Here is a 23,337-nt window from a genome sequence, read left to right as displayed (position 1 = left end):
CTTTGATGGGTAGGCTTGGTTTTTGAATGCTGTCTGTGACTGTCCGGGTCAGCATAGTCCTTGAAGTCTTTTTCTTAGTCATGAGGTGTTTGAAAATTCTCTATGCTTGCTTCCCTGTTGCAAGCCTTTCACTGACATTTTATGGGAGGAAGACATTTACCTCAAGTGAGCGGAGGGTTGAAATGTGGAACTGCTTGTTGTCTGTCGTAGGCAGCACTTGTGTGGTCAGTTCTCTAGAATGCGAGGGCTGCGGGAGTGTTTGTCTTCCCTGCTCCAGCTCTTGATTTAACAGCTTGTGCTCTGTTTTTTTTCCTATGCATGGCATTTCTGCAGAGGTGGTTTAGTTATGATACTCTGAAAAGCTGTAGTTCTCTGAAATATTTGAGCAACAGTTTCAATTGAACCTTATCTCTAGTGTATGTAAGGAAGCCAAAAAAACAAACTCTGCAGAGCAGATTAGCTGTTTAATGGTGAGGCTTTTGTTCTTGGGAATAAAACCTTTTATGGGAGACTGATTTGGTAAAGAAACATTAAAGTATGGAAAAGACAGAGTAGAACTGCCTATTGTATTTGGCAATCTGTAGGTTTTCCAGGTAACCACTTCTAGCTGGGTTGTTGGATGTGCAATCCACAGGGTGGGTGTTTAGACTTTTGCATAAGTCCAAGCAGCTGTCAGTTTAAGTAAAATGGTTTTGAAGGAGTGAGAAGGCAGATGAATTCGACTTGCTGATGCAGATCTTCCTAGGCTAACTGTATAGCTAGTTTCCTTTTGGGGTGTCCCTCCCTGTTGCCACTTAAGGGTGCTTAAAGAAGATAGGATTATTAAGCAACAAATACTTAAAGGGAGTTTATGGTCAGCAGAAATTTCTGAGCTGACTTTGCACATACTTCTGAATGGCATACGATACAGGTTACTACAGTCCCTTTCTCAACAAAGCAAAAGAGATATGGAAAAAATCCTTTATTCTTAAAATCATTCACTGCCTAATTCTTCTCATCATTTCTCTTCTGTGCAGACGCTGTGCTATAGAAGATGCACTATTACCGATATTCTAATGCAGAAGTCAGCTGTTGGTACAAATACCTGCTCTTCAGCTACAACATTGTCTTCTGGGTGAGTACAAAATGTAGAGACAGAAATAGTTTAGGCATATCTCAGTTTTATTAAGTGCCTGCATGTTTCTTCGAGATAATAGGCTGAAATACTTACCTGAAGGCAGGAAGCTTTCAGGTAAGTGGTCTTCTTCAGGTAAAGCTTTTTATGGTATGTCCGGGTGTTTTGGAATTGAACAAGCCTATCCCAAGTAAGAAAGTAATTATTACTGAAAATGATATGGATAATTCCTTACAATCTTTCCTTTCCTTGTCCCTTCCTCCTATCTTACCTTCTGAGTGAAGATAAAGGATTGAAGCATATAAAACTGGTTTTCTTGTTTATTTCATTTTTAATGGAGAAAGGAAAGATCTGCTTGAAGGATTTGACAAAAGAAAACAGTATAGTCTCTACTGTTGCTGACAAGGCCTTTGTGTTTTGAACGATGGAGGCCATTAAATACTGGTTGTGTGTAGGCAAAGGTTAAAGCTACCTTTCTGAAGTGCACTTAAGTGTATGTTAAGTTGCATCCCTGTTAAAAGAAGTCTCTTCTAATGTCTCCTTTCAGATCATCTTTGGTCTCTGTGTTGGGGTGGTGTAGCTGTAAATACACTATGCAGAAGAGAAGAAAGGAACTGCTCCAGAGATGTGTCAACAGCTGGCATTACAACATAGTCAAGATCTTAAATGTCATGCTCTGTGGGCAACAAAATTGTCTGATACTGTCTTGAAATACTTAGCTAGGGACTAGCCTGCCTATAATGTTTGTTTAGAATTGTGAACGTGAAAAGGGTACAAAAACAGGTGTGTGGTTTTAGATTTGTATGATGGTGAAGATCACTGAAGCACCTAACTACCTTGGAAAAGAAGGCAATGCAAAAGTTAGTGCATAGCATTGCATTAGAAAGAGTTAACGTGTCTGTGAGGGAGAAGTGAAGATAAGGATGCAGTTCAGATAAACTTGATGATTCTTTTCAGAACTTGCAGACCAAACAGTTGGGAGTTTGCACCTGAAGGCGTGAAAACTGCAGTCATGGAAAGGCATGGGTAGTCATGGAGAAGTGCAGATCCAGTGACTTGCCTGGTGCGAGCAGCTTGGATTAATGTTCTGATTCAGAGTTGAAATATTTCTTAGTATGGATAACCACTTCTAAAGATTTTTAGACTTTTTTCAAGGTCGAAAAGGTCAGCTAGCAAGAATGGTAGTATGGTATGTGGCTGAAGGAACTTGTTTAAGAGTAAAAATTGACTCTCCTGATCTTGACTTGTCTGAGATCAGTAGTCTCGCTAGAGAAGACTATATTAATTCTATTTATTTACTGTGATTCGTTAAACCATGTCAATTTTTTCACAACCTACAATTTAAGATATATGGAATAGTTACCCAAATCTGTATTGAACTTCAGTAAAATAAGGCGTTTATTGTCTGAACATAAATTGCAGGCTGCAGAATCTTTTTTGTATTTGTCAATAATGGCTTGGTATTTTGCTTGATTAACCCACATAAACTTCTGGTAAACTAGGTTGGTGTTTCTGCACATCTTGGATGCTTTGGCAGTATTTAAGGCAGTAAACAAGCTTTTTTGAAAGCTGCATGTATAATGGACAAAACTCTGGATTAATTTAGAATCATAAAAAAGTATAGGTTTGGTGGAACTTCTGGGGGTCACCTGACCTGATTTTCTGTTGAAGGCAAGACCTGTAGGTTAGGAAATCACTGCCCAAAGAGAAGAGCTGGGAGTCTTGTGAGCTTATTACTCATCAATTTTCTGCTGTCTTCAGTCTAATAAAAATGTTAGAAGGCCAACTAATACTGAGACTGCAATGTCTGAGTATTGCTGTTGAAGTTTTGCTACTGTTACCGCTTCTTGTTTACTAGTGCAATGTTTTAACATGACACTGTAGCATTAAGCCTCAAGGGAGTTTATCCTTTTGTGGATAGCAGGACAGAAAAGATGCGTGTGGCTTGTGTAGAAACTTTTTTTCAGTAAGGGTTAATTGGCCACAATATTGCCATAATGCAAATATTCTCTAGTGATGACTTCCCCCCCCACCCCCCGGCAAATGAGGTTTCCCATCATGGCCTCGCGACTGAAAAAGTATGTGCTTAAAGGCCAGCAGCTCTGTAGTTATTCTTCTTCTATATACCACAGCTGCCATGTACCTGTAGTGGAGTGTGGTGCAATAAGAAGAATATTCATCAAGCTGTTCTGGTTTTCAGAGAAATCACTTTGGAACTGGGTGGATGCTCTTCAGCAGATAGTGTGTGGGATACATGAGAAACTGTCAGACTCTTTTGTTCGTGAATGTATTAGGATTGTTCTAGAACTCTGCTTTCTTTCTAGTGAGTGTCTCATGAAGTGGGGTCTATTGCAATTTTTGATGGGTAAATAACTTTTGAAAAAATGTTTGTCTTTTTTTCTTCTCTACTGGGAAGACTATCAAGAATTATTAATTTTATCTCTGATTATTTTCTTTTTTTCCCCCTGCAGAGTCATTACATTTCACCTTTTTCATATTTCTTTTTTTACTGTATTTTCTTGAAATTAATGATGAAGATCCAAGGATTTTTTTTCTCTTCCTTAAAGAATCATTTTTAAAGAAGAGATGCAGAAAAATTGAGGAGAATTTGAAATGCAGCTTGTATGTGTCAGCTGATGTGTTGGCTGAAGGAATTGGTTTTCTGAACAGGTACCTAGTAGTCTTGGTAGCTTGCTCAACGGATGGTCTGAGGCTTCTACTGAGAAATTATTATCAGGCTGACCTGATAATAACCAGAAGGGAAATGTAGCCATGACTTGAAAAAGCAGCATTTAAGGAGGGAATGTTAGTCTTGATTTGCTTTCCTTGGCTTGCAGGACAGGTGCTTTTTAGTAGCTTGTTTTGTGTTAGTGAGGGTGGCCACTATATAATTGGTATGAGGGATGATATTTAGATAAGTGTGCAGACAGCCTTTTGCCCATTTAAGCTGTTACTGGAGGTATTACGTTAGCCCACCTGTGTCTCAACTCATGACAGTTTATTCACAACCAAGTAATTTGCTTGTAAATAAGGAGTTGCATTTGTTCTTGTGTAATGCTTATGAAAGATGCATGTTGACTTCCCCATTGTAGCTCTAAAGATAATATCAGTGACTGCATAAGCTTTAAAGTTAAAGCATATGGTGACTTAGTTTACAGAATATTTAAGCTTTTTATTGAGTTGTTACTTCAGTTTGTGTCATGTTTCAAATACGGTTCACATGGATTGGGGTGGAACAAAATATTGAACTCAGGACAAATATGACTATTTTAACAATGGCAAGCTCACAGTTTTATCAGCCTTTAGAAATATGTAAATCTTCATTCTTTGGAAGGTAGTTTATCTTTTTTTCCCAGATAGATGACTTGGCAATAGAAGGTTCAGTTCTGCTGACTTTATGTTAGTTTATAGGACTGGCTAGCAAAATCATTTCTCTATTCTTTGCACTTGGCTTTCCCTTTTAAAGGGAATGGAGGTCATAAGGAGGCTGTGTCTTTCTAGGCATTTTAATGTGGGATAACTTTATATTCATCTTGCTTTTTAAGCATGCTAATAAGATTTAACTTCTCAAAGTACACTTGTTTTAATGAGTAGTGATGAGGCAGTATTGCAACCATTAAGACAGTCCTGCAGGGAGTGCTCGGAAGTATAAGTGAAATTACCTTATTAACAGCAAGACTGGACCGACTTTTGAGTTTTAAAGCTTTTTTTTTTTTCCCCAAATAGCTTCATTTGTCATAATGAAATTAAAAGGCTGCTGTAATACAAGGTGAAGAGCACCTTTCTGTTCCGAGTCATTTTGCAATTGAGTCCTGAGAAAGCCCCGGTGGAGGAAGGAGGCGGGGGTGGATGAGTGACCCCAGGGAGAGTGCAGGGGTGCCCTGTGTTGGGGTGCAGCATTTCTCTGTGCCTTCTAGCCTGCACTTGGGAAGGCCTGGGGAATAAAAGGAGGTGTCTCAATCACCTGTCTCTGATGCTTGCTTCTTTGTCTCCAGTTGAAGGATTTTTTTGGGTAGTCCAAGAATTGCACCTCAGCCAGGATATAGCTATTTTAGTGAAGGATTGCATGTGTGCTCTGCCAAAGCCTTTTAGGTTGCATGTGAACTCACTGTCTCTCAGATGAGTTGAGAGGAGAGAGTGTAAAATAGCTTTTAGCTGCTGTCATCTTGATTTCACTTCTAATGCTCTGTAGTTTTGTGTGTGTCTCTTGAGGGTTTTTGGAGGAAAAAAAAAAAAAAAAGAAACTTCATGCATGCTATAGGAGATGTGTCATTTTTGCCCTGAACGTGATGATGAAAGGCAAAAATTCTCTTAAGTTCTGGAAAAGAATTCTCAGCTCATTTCTCATTTTTGAGAAGTAAGAGAAGACCCAGGCTAGCATAAGATTTTCTTAGCTTTTGTAGTGTATGTTGTTTTTTAGGAACATCTAAAACATGAGGCTGTGCCAGGAAGGGGAAAGAATCCACCACCAGGTGGTTTCCTGACCCTGAGAGGAAAAGTCTGGGAAGAGACAAGGGTAGGAAGGAAGCGCTGTAGCCTGCTGATTGCACCAGCATGGGTGGAGCTATGATGTAAAATAGGATTGTCCAGGGGGTTGGAAAAGTGTTCTCTGTAAGAGTAACATCTTGTGCTTACAAAAACTGAGCGCAATAGGAATGCATTCCCATTGCTTCTAATCAGACCTTGAGGCAGGCTGACCCAAAATCAGTTTGTGTGCAAGGGTTGTCTTGCAAGAATTATGTTTAGCTGCACCCTAGATTTGAGAAACAAATTAGAATGGTTTTCTCATTTAGTAGGGTGATGCTAATAATGTAGTGAAAGAAATTCAAAGTGTGGTTGGGAACAGCTAGTGCTTAAGCTAAGTGGTCTTGTGCATGGTGTCTGTGGGTTGGTGTCAGTAGCCTATGTCTCCTGAGCAGAGCTTGCGGCTTGATGCAATATGTTAATAATGTAGACTTCTCAGTTCTAAAGCAGGAAATGACCAAATGCTGGTTACTAGTTTCAGTTTCCTGTTCAAAGGGGTGCAGTTGAACTGCTCTGTGTATGTTTCCATCTAACCTTTTGTGCAGTGTATGGCTTAAATGACTCTATAGCATAGAAGTGAATTGAGTACTCCAGTTCGTTCTTTCTTACACATCATAGACATTCTGGTGAAAGGCAAATTTCAAAATGCCCCTCTTCTGAAATAGCTGGTTTGCTCACTCGCCCTTTGGGAATACTTGCGGTTAGCATTGCTGTTTCTCAGCTACCTGTTCTCCCATTCACGTGGCCCCATAGTTCAGTGAGCTGGTGAAGGTTAAAACCTTTCTTTCAATTCAGGCTGGATCAGTTCCCTGGTCTGCCTCACTTGAATGCCTCTGTGCAAGAGTGATAAAGAGAGGGGATATTTTCCTGGTGCTGATTCTCTTTAGAACTCTGTATTGGGTATGCTCAGTCATGCTAACTTTTGAGGTGGTTTTATCACTATGGTGTGTTTTACAATAGTTTTCCGTGAGATACTTTGAAGTATCTTGCAAATGGTATGTAAGGCAAAGAAATCTCATTCAGTTAAATAGCTGTCATTGTACTTCCTTGCAAACTGGTTGTCTTGGTAATTGTGTCTGTAAATGCAGTGGCTGATCGCTTTGTTTCTTCAAGTACATCATACTTCACTTTTTTTTTTTTGCTAAAGAAACCTAATGTGTGTGTGTGGTTTGGCTGCTTCTAGTGAGAATTATGAATCACTTGTGTGTTAGCTGAATTTAAGTTTTAGATTTATCCATGTTGATTCTATGAGACTTAAGTTTATTTTTCTGGTGATAAACTGTTTTACTGGTAGGTAGTTTGCATAGGTGTGCGTAGAAATAACTTTTCAAAAACAGTGTAGTTTTGTGAAACTGAACACTGTGAGAAATGCTCCTTATCCAATAACAATGGCTCAGGCAGTGAACGATACGAAGCACATTTTATTTAAACATTCTTGCAAGAACAGGTGACCTAGCAAGTAGGCACACTCTTGGTTCTTGAAGCACACCTATTTATTTCCTAATCCCGGCTGAATTTTGCCTCCCCTGTTTCCCTTTGCTTAGGTACTCCAGGGTTCACAGTCTGTCCAGAACGCCTAAAATCCTTCCCGGATGTCTTGCCTCTGTTTACTTCTCCTTATGCTACACCAAAAGGGATTATCTGACTAGTTTATTTCTTTCCTTTTTGGTAAAATTTCTCGATGTCATTAGCTGTGGTTAAATGTTTGACTACCCTTCTAGACACTAATCTGGTATGAATCGGTTTGTCCTTTTGTCTGTGTGATAAGATATGTTCTACAAGCCTTTGCTGGAGCCTCTTTGTCTTAGTCATTCCCTTATCCTGTCACCTCTGATGGAAACTCAGTTTCTCAGCTTCAGAAACTCTGCTTTTCTCAGTTTCAAAAACAATACCTGCCTTTCTTACAATACTTTATAAAAACATGAGACCAATGTTCGTGTTCAGAGGTGAAAATGAAGCATACTAGTGTGAAAAATCGACTTAATCAGGAATCTATTACAATTTTAGATGGTAATTATAATGAAAGGCAGCCAGTCTGAAGAGGACACCCTATTTGTATATTCAATTGCACAGTATTAATGTTACACTAACATTAGTTTGTATATAGAGTGTAAGAAGATGTGTGTTTTCCTTTTTTTTTTTTCTTCATTTCTTTAGAAAAATTGCCCAAAGATCCAGCTGTGTCTACTGTGTAATTTACCCTGATTACTGCAAATTATACCAGATGTCTTCACCTGTCTCCCAGCATTCCTGAAGTGTTTGGAATGAGAAAGGGTGAAGGATGCATCAATTGCATGCACTGTGTAATTTAATGACATGCAAGTTTGGTTATTGATTATTTTTTTTTCTATTTTGCTTTTTCATCTGAAAAAACACTGAGTTAACATTTAAGGGTAGTCTGGGTCAATATTCTGTTTATATCCGTGTGGTTTTTAATAGTATTTTTTTTAAGTTGTGCTTTGATCCAAATCATCACTTTAAATGTACTTAGCGTATTCAGAGTCTGAGATGCGTAGTCATTGTGGTGTTGCGTATTAAACAACATCTGGAAATGTAACTTATTTAGCACTGCTTTGCCTAGTTGTAACTCTTTCCATGTATTAGTAGTGGATTTCGCTGGTTAATCTGTGGGCTTAAGCCCTAAAATATGGCATATAATACTTCATGCCTAGACAGAAGTGTATAACATCACTTGAGTGATTTTTACAAAATTATATGAATGACACTTGCAGCCCTTTTTGGCTTTCCTTTCCCCTACTTCCCCCCAGCAGAGTAAACCCAGAACAACTTCATTTGTCTCAAGTGCAGTTTAGGGTCAGCAGGCAGTGAACCCAGCAGTACTGAAAATCTACATGTATATTTTCTTGTGTGACTGTAAGAGGGTCCTGTTTTTGCTTCTTGCCTGCGGTGTGGGGAATTGCCTGTAATGACTGTTTAGTTCATGGGAGGTGCTGCATTTCCTACAGGAAAGGGCCCCTTGTTCAAGGCATATTTTTAGTGGTTGGAATTTACTAGTCAATGTGTATAAGGCTTAGGGGGAAAGCAACCTAAGTCGTTTATATGGAATCATAGAAGCATTTAGGTTGGAAAAGACCTTTTAAGATCATGGAGTCCAAACATAAACCTGGCACTGCCAAGTCCGCCACTAAACCATGCCCCTAAGTGCCACATCTATGCATTTTTTTAAATACCTCCAGGGATGGTGACTCAACCACTTCCCTGGGCAGTCTACTCCAGTGCTTGACAACCCTTTTGGTGAAGACATTTTTCATAATACCCAATCTAAACCTCCCCTGATGCAACTTGAGGCCATTTCCTCTTGTCCTCTATTGCCTGTTACTTGTAAGAAGAGACCAACACCCACCTCTCTACAGCCTCCTTTCAGGTAGCTGTAGAGAGCGATAAGGTCTCCCCTTGGCCTCCTTTTCTCCAGGCTAAACAACCCCAGTTCCCTCAGCCGTTCCTCACAGGACTTGTGCTCTAGACACTTCACCAGCTTCGTTGCTCTTTGGACATGCTCCAGCACCTCAATGTCTTTTTAAGGGTACATGGACATAGCAGGGTAGAATACCATTTTAGGTAGTGAGGGCGAGATGCCCTCAGTTTGTAGAGAGGTCATTTTAGTTTGATTATTGAAAATGCAAACTGCCTGAGAATGGAGAAAGGCAATAAAAGACTAGAACAAGGATCTCTTCCTTTATATGGATGAATATAATTCAGAAATATTTATTATAAAAACATAGGAAAGGCTGAGAGAGCTGGGACTCTTTAGCCTGGAGAAGAGAAGGCTGAGGGGAGACCTTATTAACGTTTACAAGTATCTAAAGGGTGGGTTTAAGGCGGATGGAGTCAGACTCTTTTCAGTGGTTCCCAGTAACAAGATGAGGGGTAACAGGCACAAGCTGGAACATAGGAAGTTCTGAACAAATATGAGAAAAAACTTCTTTACGATGAGGGTGACAGAGCACTGGAACAGGCTGCCCAGGGAGGTTGTGGAATCGCCTTCTCTGGAGACTTTTGAGACCCGCCTGGATACAGTCCTGAGTAACATGCTCCAGGCAATCCTGCTTTAGCAGGGGAGTTGGACTAGATGATCTCTAGAGGTCCCTTCCAACTCTGAAAGATTCCGTGATATGAATTAGTGTAGGGTTTGTACGTTGTCAATTAGATTTGTTGCTTATTGAAGCTAAGTGGGTGGAACATTACATCAGCTTAAATCAAAAGGGCTTAAAACAAGGTAAGGCTTCAGAAGACAAGCTGTATCTAATTAGAGAAGAGGCTAATATAATGAGCCTTGACACTGAGAAGTTATGAAGAGTCAAGCATGGCTACTGTCTGGGGGTGGTACTATGAAGTGGCTAAATAGGGAGTAACCTCAAAATGCATTAAATATTCTGAAATCTTCATTAATGTGCAGGCAGAAGGTTTAGAGCAAGTCATTGTGACAAAGATAACTCCCACTTGCGTGCTACTATGTGGAATTATTAATTTAGTACTGTGTGCTTCTTGAGTAATCATGAATAATCAAATAGAAGTACTTTTTAAAAGTAGTTAATAAAATGCAAGAATGCTATGGAATAAAAGTGCTGTAAGTCCTTTTTGCAAGAGATTGACTCATGGGGAGGAATGTCCTATTACTATTGTCTGAGATCCCAGACAATATTGGTTTTACTTGAGCAAGAGTGCTACTGGCTAAGCATTTGAGAATTTTTTGATTAGTACATCTAATATACTTTTTTTCTCTTTGTTTTAGCTAGCTGGGGTGGCCTTCCTTGCGGCTGGTCTGTGGGCATGGAGTGAAAAGGTAAGGGTAGAAATGTCTGATCTTACTTTGTTTGGTGACTGCCTCTTCTGCTCCAGTAAAACTACTTCCTCAGGAAGCAGCAAAGGTTAAATGTAGTATCTGACCCCAGGACCATGTTCAAATGATCTAAACTGAGTTCAGTCGGAGTTGCATTCTCATCCCTGATCAGGTGTTAAGCTGTGGCCCTTGATGTTTAGACCTTTTTTGAACTTGTGAAAGCAGGATGCTAGGGAGAATTTAATCTTTATGAACTGGTTCTCTTTTGAAAGCATGTTTTCTAAAATACACTTATCTACCCACCTCTTTTTATTAAAAACAAGAAGCATTTGGGAGGAAAATAAGAGATATCTCTTTTTATATTTAAAAAAAACCCCAAACCCGTGCATCTTTGGGATCATCTTTCTGAAGTATTTTAGTCTTCAGGCCATCTGTTGTCTTCCACTTTATTCCACATGGATTTGCTTAAGTTATTGTGTCTCCATGTAGAGGAACAAAATTGGGGAACGTGATCTAGCTGGTTTTGGCAATGGTTTCTTTCAGCTGAATAACTTCCTCAGTCAGAGGAAGTCTGTGCAGGCGTGTACCTACAGAGTTCACCTCTTACAAGAGAAGAGATGGTATAGGTATAGAAATGAATGGTTCACCCCCTTGTTATGAATGTAAAAGCATGGCTTCAATATTACAGCAAGCAGTAGGAAAAAGTGACAAGTACCACACACAAATGCATTTACCTCCTATTCTGTTGTTATAAAAGGACTTTCTTTCCAGCCCTTTGGGAGGGTGTTAAACTTGACTTGAATTTGTATTCTGTCATGTTCAGACATTAGCTTCTGTAAAGAAGGACGTACAATCTGTGTGGTTGGAAATGACTGACTTGTAACCACCATTTGCCAAATGGACTTTATGGTACACTGAATTTACTAAAAGGCAAAACCAGACTCTGTCTTGATTTCTTAAATTTTGCCTGAACTATTTCTGCTTTCTGTCCTGTCTTGCAAATAAGTGCTTCAAAGCTTTTCCTGTGGTTTTGAACTTCTGAATGGCTCCTGAAAGCTGTACATTGTTTTTCATGTCTGTTGTTCTGTGCTATGTGGGCAGTCTTTAATACTAGTGCCATTCTTCAGCCATAGTGCTTGTATGGATCTGTCTGTTTACAGATAAACATCTTGGTGAACAATAGATGGGAAGTAAGAGGAAAAATATTCCAGAAGCTGTGCTGCAGCCATAAACCCAAAGATAAACTGCAGGTGGTGGAAGAGTTTTGAACATCCTGTCTCTTAGTGCAAAACGAAGTACATTGGGTCCCTTTAACTTCTCTATTTTTTTTTTTTGTCTTTTTCCACTAGGACTACACTTCAGATTGATTCCTCAGCAGTCTTTTTTTTCTGGCTGTAAATCCTGTATGTCTTTTAGCTGATAATATATCAAAGTGAGAACGCTGGTTTGTGAGAAATGTTGAAAATACTTAATGTAAAAATGTTACCCATCCTGATTTGCATTCCCTGTTTGAGTCAAATCCAGTCTCTTTAACTGGTGTATCTAATTGGCCTATCCTTATTATCTTATATTCTGAACAGTCATATAAAAGTTAAATTGCAAAAAAAAATATAAAGTCTTTTCAATAAAAACTGGATAGATGTTAATATATGTGACCCAAGATATACTGCAAAAATCAATAAGAGAAAGTGAATAAACTGTTAATAGAAGCAAGGTGAATAACACTGAGCCCTCTCATCAGGAAAACATTTTTTTAATTGTTAAAACCATTTTGAGAAGGACACAAAGGAAGATCTGGGAAACTAAAGGCTAGTCAGCCTAACTTCATTCCAGCAAGTCCATGATGAGTAACAAATGAGAGGGAGCAGTCATTCTACTTCAAAGCAAGACTGTTATTTAGAGGCATGTCAAGAGCATGGAGAAATCGTTTGACAGGAACCTTATGAAAGTTTATTTAAAAAAAAAAAAAAAGCAGATGCAAAATCCTGTGCCTGAGATGCAGTAACCTCATGCGTCAGTATTAGCTGGGGGTTGACTGCCTAGAAAGCAGCTTTGTGAGGAAAATCCTTGAGCTTCTGTTGATCAGGAAGTTGACTATCAGGTGTGCCTTCATGTCAAGGCCAACAGCATGCTGGGCTATATTAGCACTGATGTGGCCAGTGGTTGAGGGAGGGGCTTCTTCCAACAATATTAATCACACTTGAGGCTGCCTCTGGAGTATTATGTCCAGTTTGGGGTGCTTTGTGTCAGACACGTCTCTTCCAATCTTAACTTATTCTATGATTAAGTGTACTTATTCTTTAATCCGCTGATCTTTCTTTATGTTTATACACAGAGGTATGGTAAACTGCCTAAAGGTAGATGCATGTAACTCATGTTATAATTAGTGGCACTGTGATATTGTGACAATCAACATCCAGTTTACAGAACTTCGTTATAAGAAGTCAACTCTGTCCTTGTCAGGTGTATTTTGTAGTTGCTGTACTAGCGTATCTCAAAACAGTAACTGGGTTGGCATTTGTTACTGAGCTGTATTAGAGATTTTTTTGTTTTTAAAGACAATCCATGTTTGCCCTCTGTTGCCAACCCACTTCACTTGAGATGGCATAATGCTTACAAACATTAAAAGAAAATGGAAAGCAAGTTAAGCATGTACAGTTGAATTCTTGAATCCCTGTTCTAAGAGACTGAAAGGAAAACTTAAAGGCTGAGTTTTATTCTTGGATTTTTGACACTGACTTCAGTTATCAGACTTCATTTCTGTATACCTGTAGGAAATCTAGGTGCTGTTGTAAAGGGCAACTGTGCTTCAAAGAGTTTTTATCATCCTGCAGATGGCACAGGCAGAAGCATCCTTAGAGAGATGAGTAAGGTGGAAAGAGATAGTCCCTTGAATTAATTCTCTTGTTTACTTACTTCAGGATTTTTCACTTAGCGTCTTTTGTTAGGCAAAAAAACCCCACAACCTTGTTTTCGAAAGAGAATGTTGTAAACTTCAAATGTGAATGTGAAGAAACCGTTGTGAACCAGCAACATCTGAGCCCAGTTCCTGCCAACTCTTCTTCATAACATGCTTTGATCAGAGGAAGTTTTCTTCCAAAAGATGTTGCTTGAGCAAGTGAGGTTGTCTGGAAAAAAAAAAAGCTTGAGTTTGGGTGTGGGAAGGAGATGGCTGGAAACAGTTGTGAAAGTTTCAACATCCTGGTCACACAATGTTTACTTTCATAGTGTATGGGTTCTACAAAGACTGAATTAGCCTAGCTAATCTTGGCTTCGTTGATTGTGAGGTCTGAGCCGAGGTTTGATTAGGTGAAACTACCATAATTAATCCAGTAGACCAAGTTTGATAGTTAGCTGTGAGGTCTTACAGTTTGTAAGAACGGAAATGTATCATTGGTGACACTAAGTAGAAAAGTCATTGCTTCCCAAGACCACTTTTTAATAGGCTATTTCAACTGTTAGTCACCAACTATTGCAAGGCAATTCTGAATTCTACAGTTCAATTATTTTTTTTTTCTTTTCATGCCTCCAGCCAATTTTGGTAAAAACAACTCTATTGTCTTGCTGTTGCCAAATTAACAACTCTAACAAGATCTGTTATGGAACACATTATGAAAGAAGGTGAACTCCTGTGTATCACTATAGTACTGTTAATCAGTGTCTTTTCATCAGCTGATGATGTTTCTCCATGTGCACTTTTTCTTCTAATGCTGTATTTTGAAGACATTTTTGTTAAGGGAGCACTTAAATAACGAAGTGATATGGATTTTTCCAAGGTATTCTCTTAGGATGTATATTCTTTGCACTTAATTCTAGCACAAATACCTGAGTAGCAAGATGGCCATTTACATTCCCTTGACAGGAATAGACTGCTTATGTGAATTACTTTACAAGTCTCTCTGATATCTTTCTCTTATGCTAAATGTAGTTAGCTTGAGAATATACTTTATAAAGAAAAAACCAAAAGACAGTAAACATACAATTATGGGACATTGTACTGTGTTGATTTTTTGTTATTTCTCTGTTTTAACGGGAAAGTATTTCCTTATTAAAATGCCTACATATTGCTGATGAGTGTATGATGAACATTCAGAGACTGTTGCAAGGCTGCAGGGGTGTCCATACAGATTGTTCTCGTTAACTTTAAGAGTTTCAGCTGTTTTTCCCTTCTGTCTTCTGTATGTTGCATCTTGTTCTTGCACATTACATGAGAAGAAGAATTTGATGGAATTTTAATGGCAGCTGATATATAAACTTAGTTTCTTTAAAACCTAATCTAGAAATAAGGGCTTCACTGTGTTAGCATTACATTTACATAGACTTAGAAATTCTGTCCTAAGATCTGGGCAGACAGGCTTAATCAGTAAGATTGTTATCAAGACAAGTGGTTTCTCTGGGTAGTTAATAAAAAAGAAAATATTGCTGCTAAATTAGGCAAACTGCAAATATCTTATAGGGAATAGATAACTTCTTTTGGTGTAAGAATTTTATGTGTGGTGAAAGGGGAATATTTAGAGTATATTTCTGTGTTTTTGCAAGATTTTGGAGGAGCATTTCGAAGACTATTCAGGACTAGAAAGGGTATAACTAAAATGTTGAGAGGAAAAATCTGCTTGCCTTGAAAACCAAACCAAGATTTTGTTCCCCGCTCTTATAATGTCACCCATAACCTGCTTTGTAGTTAGAATATCTCTTCCTTTCTGCCACCTAAACATTAGGATTGGAAAAATTATTTTCTTAATTTTTTAAAAGACTTTAAAATTGGAGTGCCTTTGATTAATGTATTTCAAATTAATATAAAGCATTAATTCTTTTGCCTTGAAGCTAAATGAAGATTCAGTGATAGTATTAAGCTTTTGGCACCATCTTGTGGAAGATTGTTTGGCAAATAGACCTAGGAGAATGTAATCTGAGAAGTTGACTGCGCTGGATTTACTTATTAGAAAAATTAATAGCTATAACTTTGCATTAATACTTCCTCTGCTAGGGTGAAGAGAATAGGTATTGTCAATAACCATTTTACAAGACTTTTCCATGTGGGTTGCTGTTGGCAAGCTCAGGGGTTTGCAACCAATTCATTTGACATCATGTGGAAATCATGGGCATCCAGAAGGAATGTTAAATGAAAAATATGCTTATAGTGGTCACCTTTTTCTGTTTTCCTGTTTTTTCTCTTTCAGGGTGTGTTATCTGATCTGACAAAGGTGACTGGTCTTCATGGTCTGGACCCAGTGGTGCTTGTCTTAGTGGTGGGAATAGTGATGTTTACTTTGGGATTTGCTGGTTGTGTAGGAGCACTGAGAGAAAACATCTGCCTACTGAAGTTTGTAAGTAATATCATTATATGAGTGGATTATTATGTGTGTGAAAGCTGGGAATGATGGGTAAAGAACTAATAGCAAACCCAGATAACTTACAGAATTTGGTTTGTTACGGTATATATGGTAAACTTATGACAAGCCTCTGAGTAATGACATTAAAAGCAGTATAGGTTCAAACCTATGTATTTCTTCCTCTTTCTGGAAGATGTTTCTTCCCTTCTTCGTGCATTCTGCTATACAGTGATGTTGTTATAGTATGTACGCCAGAATCTAACATTGTGTATGTTCTGGAACATATGAGTCAAGAATTACTGCAGGAGATGGTATAGTGACTTAGAAGAACAAAATCCTTTAAAAATTTAAGCAAAACTTGGACTTTGGTGGCTGATGTGCAACCTCTTAAACGGTTGGTTTTATACTGAGGCTTCTTCTTTGCATTAGATCTGAAAACCGTTAAGCTGGACAAAGCATTCTAAAACTGGAAACAATCCAAGAAGTAACATCAAGACTACTTTAGCCCAGTTTTGCAGATTCTCATTTATTAATATTTTCACTGCTGTGCATAAAGACTGTAGTATGGTGCTCATTTTACTTTGGAGTCCAGGTGACCAAACCAAAAAGATAACCCTACCTCTTGGGAGTTTCTTTACATTGTATTCTTATTTAACAAGCTGTGTTCTCGCACTGTCTGTACTGAATGAGAATTTTAGCCTATTCTCTGTGTCCATTTCTGGTGGAGTTGGAGTAGGGATGCATTCAAAATGAATGGATGTTTTCTAATTTGGAACTTTTTTTACAGTTCTGTGGAGCAATTATGTTTATATTCCTGCTGGAGCTGGCAGCTGCAGTTCTGGCTTTCCTGTTCCAGGACTGGGTGAGGGACAGGGTCAAGGAATTCTTTGAGAATAACATTAAATCCTACCGAGATGATATTGACCTCCAGAACCTCATTGATTCGCTACAGAAAATTGTAAGTTCATATCCTGTCACTTCTTGTATGTGTTCTAGGACAATAAGTTGATTTGGAGGTTTTCCTTTTTATTACAGATTTACAACATTCTGTAGTAATGGTGCCATGTTACAGGTGTGCTGTTTTGTTCTTTCTGCATTGAAAGCATCAGGGAGGCAGGATATTCTGGGATGCAGTGCTGTTCTAACTGCAAATGTGGAAGCTCTGACAAGCATCCATCTGCCTTTTGACCTTCTTGACTTGTTTCTAGGTTCTGGTCAGTGTTGCACCATTTTAAGTGAGAAGTGAGTGACAAAAAAAGTCTTTATCCTGAAAAAATTGTGCAATGGAGCTGGTAGTCTGCACTCTTATTTTAGGAGGCAGTGTAGTCTTGTACGGGGAAGCAGTACAGGGCCTCTTATCTTCTGAGATGTGCTTCATCTTGAAGCAAAAGAGGATTTTTAACTGGGAAAGGCTAGTCTCTAGTCAGGCAGTTGTCAAGGAAGGTTGAAATTTTACACTCCTGTGGTCCTAAAATCTTCAGTGCCCAGAAGACAGTGACGTACACCAGGAGAGGACAAGGCCTGTGCTAGTAAGGGCCTGGTGGCTTTCACTCCATCAGCTGCTTCTGTAATCATGCCCAGAAAACAACCAGTGAGGGTGATTCTTCTTTCACCAAGACGGTGGTTTAAAAATCTATACGGTGAGAAACAGAGTACATAGGTGCATACTTCATGAAGAGGTAAAATGGTTGTCTCCTTTATGTATATTGCCCCTCCCCCCCCCCCTTAGGAAAGAAGGTTTTTTTTGTCTGTCTTCCATCTTCTAGAAGATCATGTTTAGAAATCAGTACTCACAACTCAGTTTGATAGCAAAGCGCATTCTAGAGCGGATACCAGTTTGGTCAACTGTATATTTCCAGCAAGCTTAGCTATCCTGTTCATTCACTCTTGTATCCGTTGTTATGGAAGCATCCTCTTAAGTTACCTGGGTGGATTTCAGCGCTGTTTTTGCTTTAGCTTTGGGTGCTATAGGGAACCTTTTTGTAAGGTAGGGCTCCTCCTGGCCATCACCACCAGTGATTGTCTCAGTGTTGTCTACTCTGTTGTTGCTCTTTCTGTTCATCTAGTTTCAGTGCAGTCAGACAGGCTAATACGCTAAGCTGATTTACAGTTGAACTCCAGTTAAATACTTTTCAATGAAAATTAAAGGATGAGCTTACTAAAAGGAGTTCACTGGACAGATTAACAAGCTAATAAACCTGAAAAAGGAAAGACCTGAAAAATCTCTGAATCTGTCTGTCGTTGATTCATACCTGAAAGTACTGAGGAAGGAGGGAAGTATTCAATGTTGAGTAGCAGGTGTAGTTCTGCAAGGGTTGGATAACAAGGTGCAGTAGTGTGTTCAAATGCCTCACTGATGCCCATCTTCTAAAGAGCCATGCTCCTTTGGCTGACTTGCTCTGTTCTCAGCGTGTGCCTTCGGACCCAGAGAGCTTTTTGTAGGCAGCTCCTTGCTCTGGCTAATTATAGAACTTTCAGGCGTGTAAGTGATCTCATACTCTAAGTAGTACCTTACCTAAGGTAGATTAGCGTGTTAGTGGTGGTATGGCTTATTACAAAGGTGTAGATGTGAGGGAGGAGGGACTTGAAAAACAAAAATGAACCTCTTACTTTTTTCATGGTAAATGTATTAGTGACTTTAAATCATTTTTTTTTTTCCTGGTGTGTCTTCTGTTCTGACCATTCTGTTCAACTCTTCAGTCATGTTTCCTGTGAAAACTGTGTAAACAATTCTGCTTTCTGTTCACATCCAGTCTGTCACCACTTAACTTCTGAATCCATTTACTGACTTCAAGTTATGGTGGTCTCACAGACAGTTAGGTTTACAAGGTTTGTGAAGACAGGCAGTGGGCGGAGGAGAGATGGTAGAGATATCCTAAGAGGATGGAACTTCATGAGGTACCAGGAAGATCTGTACAACGGTATAACATTTCAAGTACTCAAATTATAGAGAAAGGTTTGCTCATTTAAATATCTAGGCCAGTAAACTGCAAAACATAACAATCAGAAACTAGCTTTCATTAGTCCCAGGAATTGAACATTCCTTGAAATGTTGGGATTTCCCCAACCTGCAGTTGTGGTAATTACAATACACTGTTTAGGTAAAGAAACTTACATGAAACACTTCTAGAGTCAACAGACCTTTGAGCTAGTGAGACTTTACCAGTTAATTCATTTGGATATGAAAGCCTTCTCATTTAAAATAAAGGAAGTACATTCACAAATGTTTGGATCCACTTTTTACAGTAAAGGAGAAGAAAACCTGTTGATTCATGAAGATTTTAAGGATGGAGTCACAAATTCGAAGGAACGCTTTTTATAGTTTTTCTGGTTTTGGTTGACTTGGAAATAATGGGGTACAAAGCATTTGTATAAGCTATTTTGTCACACCATTCATGGACGTACCTTGATTACATCTGGCAATTACACCTAAAGTGGTAATTTTTATGATTTTGCTTGTCATGCTGACACCTGTTTCCAGGAGCAGTGTGCCCAATGTATTGCTTTGATTTCATAGAGCCACAGTGTTGACTACTCATATTTTTACTGTGATGTTGCCATTGATTCTGCACAGCCTTAGAGAAAGGGAAGATGATGAACAAATATCATTCCAGAGAACTTGTTCAGTTGTCTCTAAAATACCTCCACATGCTAAGCATTTGTATATCTGTTGCAGAACCATTGCTGTGGTGCCCAAGGTCCAGATGACTGGGATTTTAACATATACTTTAACTGCAGCAGTGAAAGCAAAAGTCGTGAGAAGTGCGGCGTTCCTTTTTCCTGTTGTATACCTGATCCTGCAGTAAGTTGTTTCCTGGCTTTGTATTGTTCTGATATTGTTGGAGAGTTATGAAAGGAAGTACTTCCTGAATATCGTGTGATGACTGGGGTTTTAAAAGGTCTTCTAAATAATCAAAAATTACTGTTGCACAGACAAACTCTTTTCATGTTTCTTTTCCGTCCTTTTTAGAGTGCAAATATGGCAACCTATTATACAGCTGAAAATTTGTCACCAGGAATTCAAGCTATTGTTGTATGGCTTGAGTCTGCAAGTATTGGTAGCTGATATTTTTTTTAATTTTTTTTTTTTATTCCCAATACATTGTTTCATTGAGTTTCTGGCCTCTTATCTAGCTTGTAAGGACCCGAGAGCACTGTCTAAGCAGTGTGATTGCCCCAGTTAGAATTCATGTTACACCACCCCTCTGCCAGACAGGTAGAAGTAACTCCATTTGCTGATTGTTTATCGGCAACTGAAGTGCTCGTGCACAAACTCAGTTTAAAGTATTTGAGTTGGTTCTTTGTTTTTGGCAAGATTTAGGTGCTTATTGGTTGAATCTGTTCATTAAACTTTAGGAATATGACCCTTTCAGTGGAAGCCAAAATATGGAGGTAGGAAGTAACATGCTTTATAGTATTAGTGGGAATAGTTACAGCTCAAAATCAGTCCAGCAATCCTTGTGCAGAGCAGATAGCCCTTGGTAGGTTATACTAAGGCTTTTGATTGTCTCGGAAATCAGGCAAGAAAAAACTGTCAGGGAAATACTCCATGTTCAGATTCCCCAGTAATTATTTTCTCCTTTAATTTGGAGCAGTACTATTCCTGTACTGCAACTTTTTCTGTTGCTGGTGCTGTATTTAGGAGATGTAAGTATGTTTAAATCTTTTTAATATGAGATTCTACTCCTAATATTTCAATATAACTCACTGTGCATTGTGTAAATTAAGCTATAATTGTGTGATACATGTTTTCATAAGTCTCATACAGAGAAAACAAAAAATGTCTTAAAAGGAATGTCTTTGTATCTTTGGAGATAAATACTGTCATTGGCTTATGTGGGGTTGTGATCTGGAAGGTGTTTATGGTCTTCCTACTTGAATCTGCAACTGGAGTGTTTTGTCTTTGAGACTAGGTATATCTTGGAGCTGGGTTGTGCGTGAGAGTTGGAACTATTGACTGAGGGGGCTCGAGCAGCTTGCAGCTGTTACTTGTTTTAACTGATTGGGATAGCAAGCTGTGTACCACTTGAAATGATGGAGTTGTAAGGCATATTTCTCCTGTACAGCAGGTGTAAATAAATGAGCCTGATACCTCAACACTGAGGTAACAATGACGGTGTTCTGTGAAATAGCTAATGTGAAACCGATCTTGGAAATGCAGATGTCCTACCTGTATGCTGGCAGTACAGTTGCTACACTTCATGTTTAAAAGTCCTTGCTAGTTAAAATCCAAGCGATAAAAGAAGCTGGGATTTCCGGTGGAGGATGTTTTCCTGCTAGTATACACCTCTGCTTTGTCATTAGTTTTCTTGTGTTCTGGTAGTGCTTTGCTCATTTTCACTAAAAATGCTTCTTAAAAAGGTTGGTTCAGGCAGTCCTGGTTTGTCTGTGAATCTAAAAGACAGAAAAACTTCCTGTGATCAGAAATTAGTAGAATTCAATTGATTTATTTTAAATCTCTTTTGCTTTGCAGCAAAAAGTTGTGAATACACAGTGTGGCTATGATGTCAGAAAGAAGGTAAGGTTCTGGGATCTTGTCTGTCTCGTTCTGTGCCTGCATAGGCAAAATTGTGGAATTGCTGATAGATATGTCAGCTTAAAATTGTGAGAACTAATTGACTGTGCTACATCCTACCACAAGTAGAGATTTTCCTTTGTTTAAAGTAGACTTGTACTGTGGGAGGGTGGAGAAAACAAGTGACGGAACAGGTAAAAGGAAAGGTGTGCTTCAAAAAAGGGTAGGAGGTGCATTTCAGTTATTAGTTCTAATAGTCTGACTCTGAATGCTTCTATCTGCTAATTCTAAAGTATTCTAATAGCAGGAATTGCAGGAAGATACTAACATCATTGTCCGACATTCCTTGCTTTAATCTGGGCATGTATGTATTTCTGGAGCCTGGTTAAAAACATTACTTCATAAGTGACAAATCATTAGTTTAGCTGTATCATGTGATTGACTGATCTTATAATAAACTTGAGCGGAAAGTAATATTCTTATTCTTCCTCTTTACATTCAGAGCAAGAGCGAATGGGAGAATCAGATTTTTGTCAAAGGATGTATCCTTGCTCTTGAAGCTTGGTTACCCCGAAATATCTACATTGTTGCAGGTGTCTTCATCGCTATCTCACTGCTCCAGGTTAGTTGTTTTTGTTATGCTACTTTGAAAAAAGTTTCAAGTTTGCAGATACAGACCTGCTGAAGGTAAAAGACTTTATGGAGAGAGGGGTACAGTAAATATTTTGACACTGCATTTTTTTAATTATAAGACTAGTATGGGAAAAAATTACAGGGGTGGGGGACAGAGTGAGAATATCTGAGATAGAATAATTTTACTCTGTTGAAATTATGTTCCTCAAAGTAGTGAAGGTCATTATAAAAATACAATTATAATACATACCATATATGATGATTGTGATGTATATTATTATATATTAATATAGCAATATGCTAATATATGATCATTTTATATAATTGATACAATAATATATTTCTACATTTCAATACGCCATGAGGGAGTGAAGATCTGGTCATCTACTTGGTAGGTCTGAACTACAGCCTTCTCTCACAAATGTAAAATCACTAAAATACAGTTCTGTCCTTCATGCTAAAATTAACATTCAGCTGTCTGTAAGTGACGTGTAGCCTACTGCTCAAAAAAAAAGTTGAGGAGGGAAATTGGTGAATAAGTTGCAAACGTGGTATTAGCAGACACAGGTGAAGGACTTGCTGTGACTTCTTTTAGTACCCTGTTGATGCTTGATACATCAAAGAAAAAGAACCAAAATTCTCAGTAAAACATAAAAGATTACTTCTTTCAAGGTGGATCCTGCTTTCGTTGTGGCAGTTGTTTACACTTACCAAAATTTCTTTGCTATGATACTGCTTCACTTCAGTGGGAAATAACAGACTTGTAAATCTGCTACAGAATGTGTTTTCCATTTGACTGAAAATAGTTGAGCATAGAGTGCTGGCAAAATACCTCTTCCCAGCCATGGCAATACTGCCCTCTGTTGCTTGGTTTTTGGTGTTTTATCACCATCTACTGATAGTGCTTCCGTGGCTTTGAGAGATACTATCCTGAGAACACCACCTTCAGTTAGGAAGGTATTCAAGATAATCTTTTGGCAGTGTGGTGACTGACAGTAACTTGGTGGTGTTGTTCTTATTCGTGTTTTGAGTCTCTCTGAAACTACTTTCACGATCACTTGTATTTTCAAATTAGGTCTGTTGTGCGTTAAACTATTCCATGGTGGGACTGAGAGTTAGACGTATTCTGTCTACATCTAAAAACCTTTTGGCTCTTCTAAAACTTCACCCTAATCTTTCGTCGTTTTTCTAAGAATGTTTCAGGAAACGTGCTGAGTTAGGAATTTATCTTCAATTTGTAAAGAAAGATTTTCCCAAGAACTTGACTGAATGTTAAAATTTAAAATTTAAATGTCTCAGAATAATCTGGGATTCTTCTCACTACTGTTTGTGACAAGATTTTCATTTTAGTACAGGTAACTGTACACTCTGAATGTATTTAAAAAACTTGATCAGAAAATTGACTGGATTATCCAAA

The 23,337-nt window shown here is 38.5% G+C and overlaps 1 protein-coding gene across 1 annotated transcript in view; it reads left to right on the top strand.

The window, feature by feature from the left end:
• TSPAN14 (tetraspanin 14) overlaps positions 1 to 23,337 on the top strand; it is a 43,983-nt gene that overhangs the window by 16,389 nt on the left and 4,257 nt on the right. Inside the window, exons 2-8 of the mRNA XM_054205589.1 lie at positions 1,017 to 1,114; positions 10,392 to 10,442; positions 15,620 to 15,766; positions 16,560 to 16,730; positions 19,449 to 19,574; positions 21,246 to 21,290; positions 21,790 to 21,909. Coding sequence (XP_054061564.1) covers positions 1,034 to 1,114; positions 10,392 to 10,442; positions 15,620 to 15,766; positions 16,560 to 16,730; positions 19,449 to 19,574; positions 21,246 to 21,290; positions 21,790 to 21,909 — 741 coding nt within the window. The 5' untranslated portion in view covers positions 1,017 to 1,033. The remainder of the gene's footprint in view (positions 1 to 1,016; positions 1,115 to 10,391; positions 10,443 to 15,619; positions 15,767 to 16,559; positions 16,731 to 19,448; positions 19,575 to 21,245; positions 21,291 to 21,789; positions 21,910 to 23,337) is intronic.

Source organism: Rissa tridactyla, chromosome 6 (genome assembly GCF_028500815.1).
Source record: "Rissa tridactyla isolate bRisTri1 chromosome 6, bRisTri1.patW.cur.20221130, whole genome shotgun sequence".
NCBI lineage: Eukaryota > Metazoa > Chordata > Aves > Charadriiformes > Laridae > Rissa > Rissa tridactyla.
The sequence above is the reverse complement of the archived record's forward strand: the minus strand, read 5'-3'. Positions and strand labels throughout refer to the sequence as shown.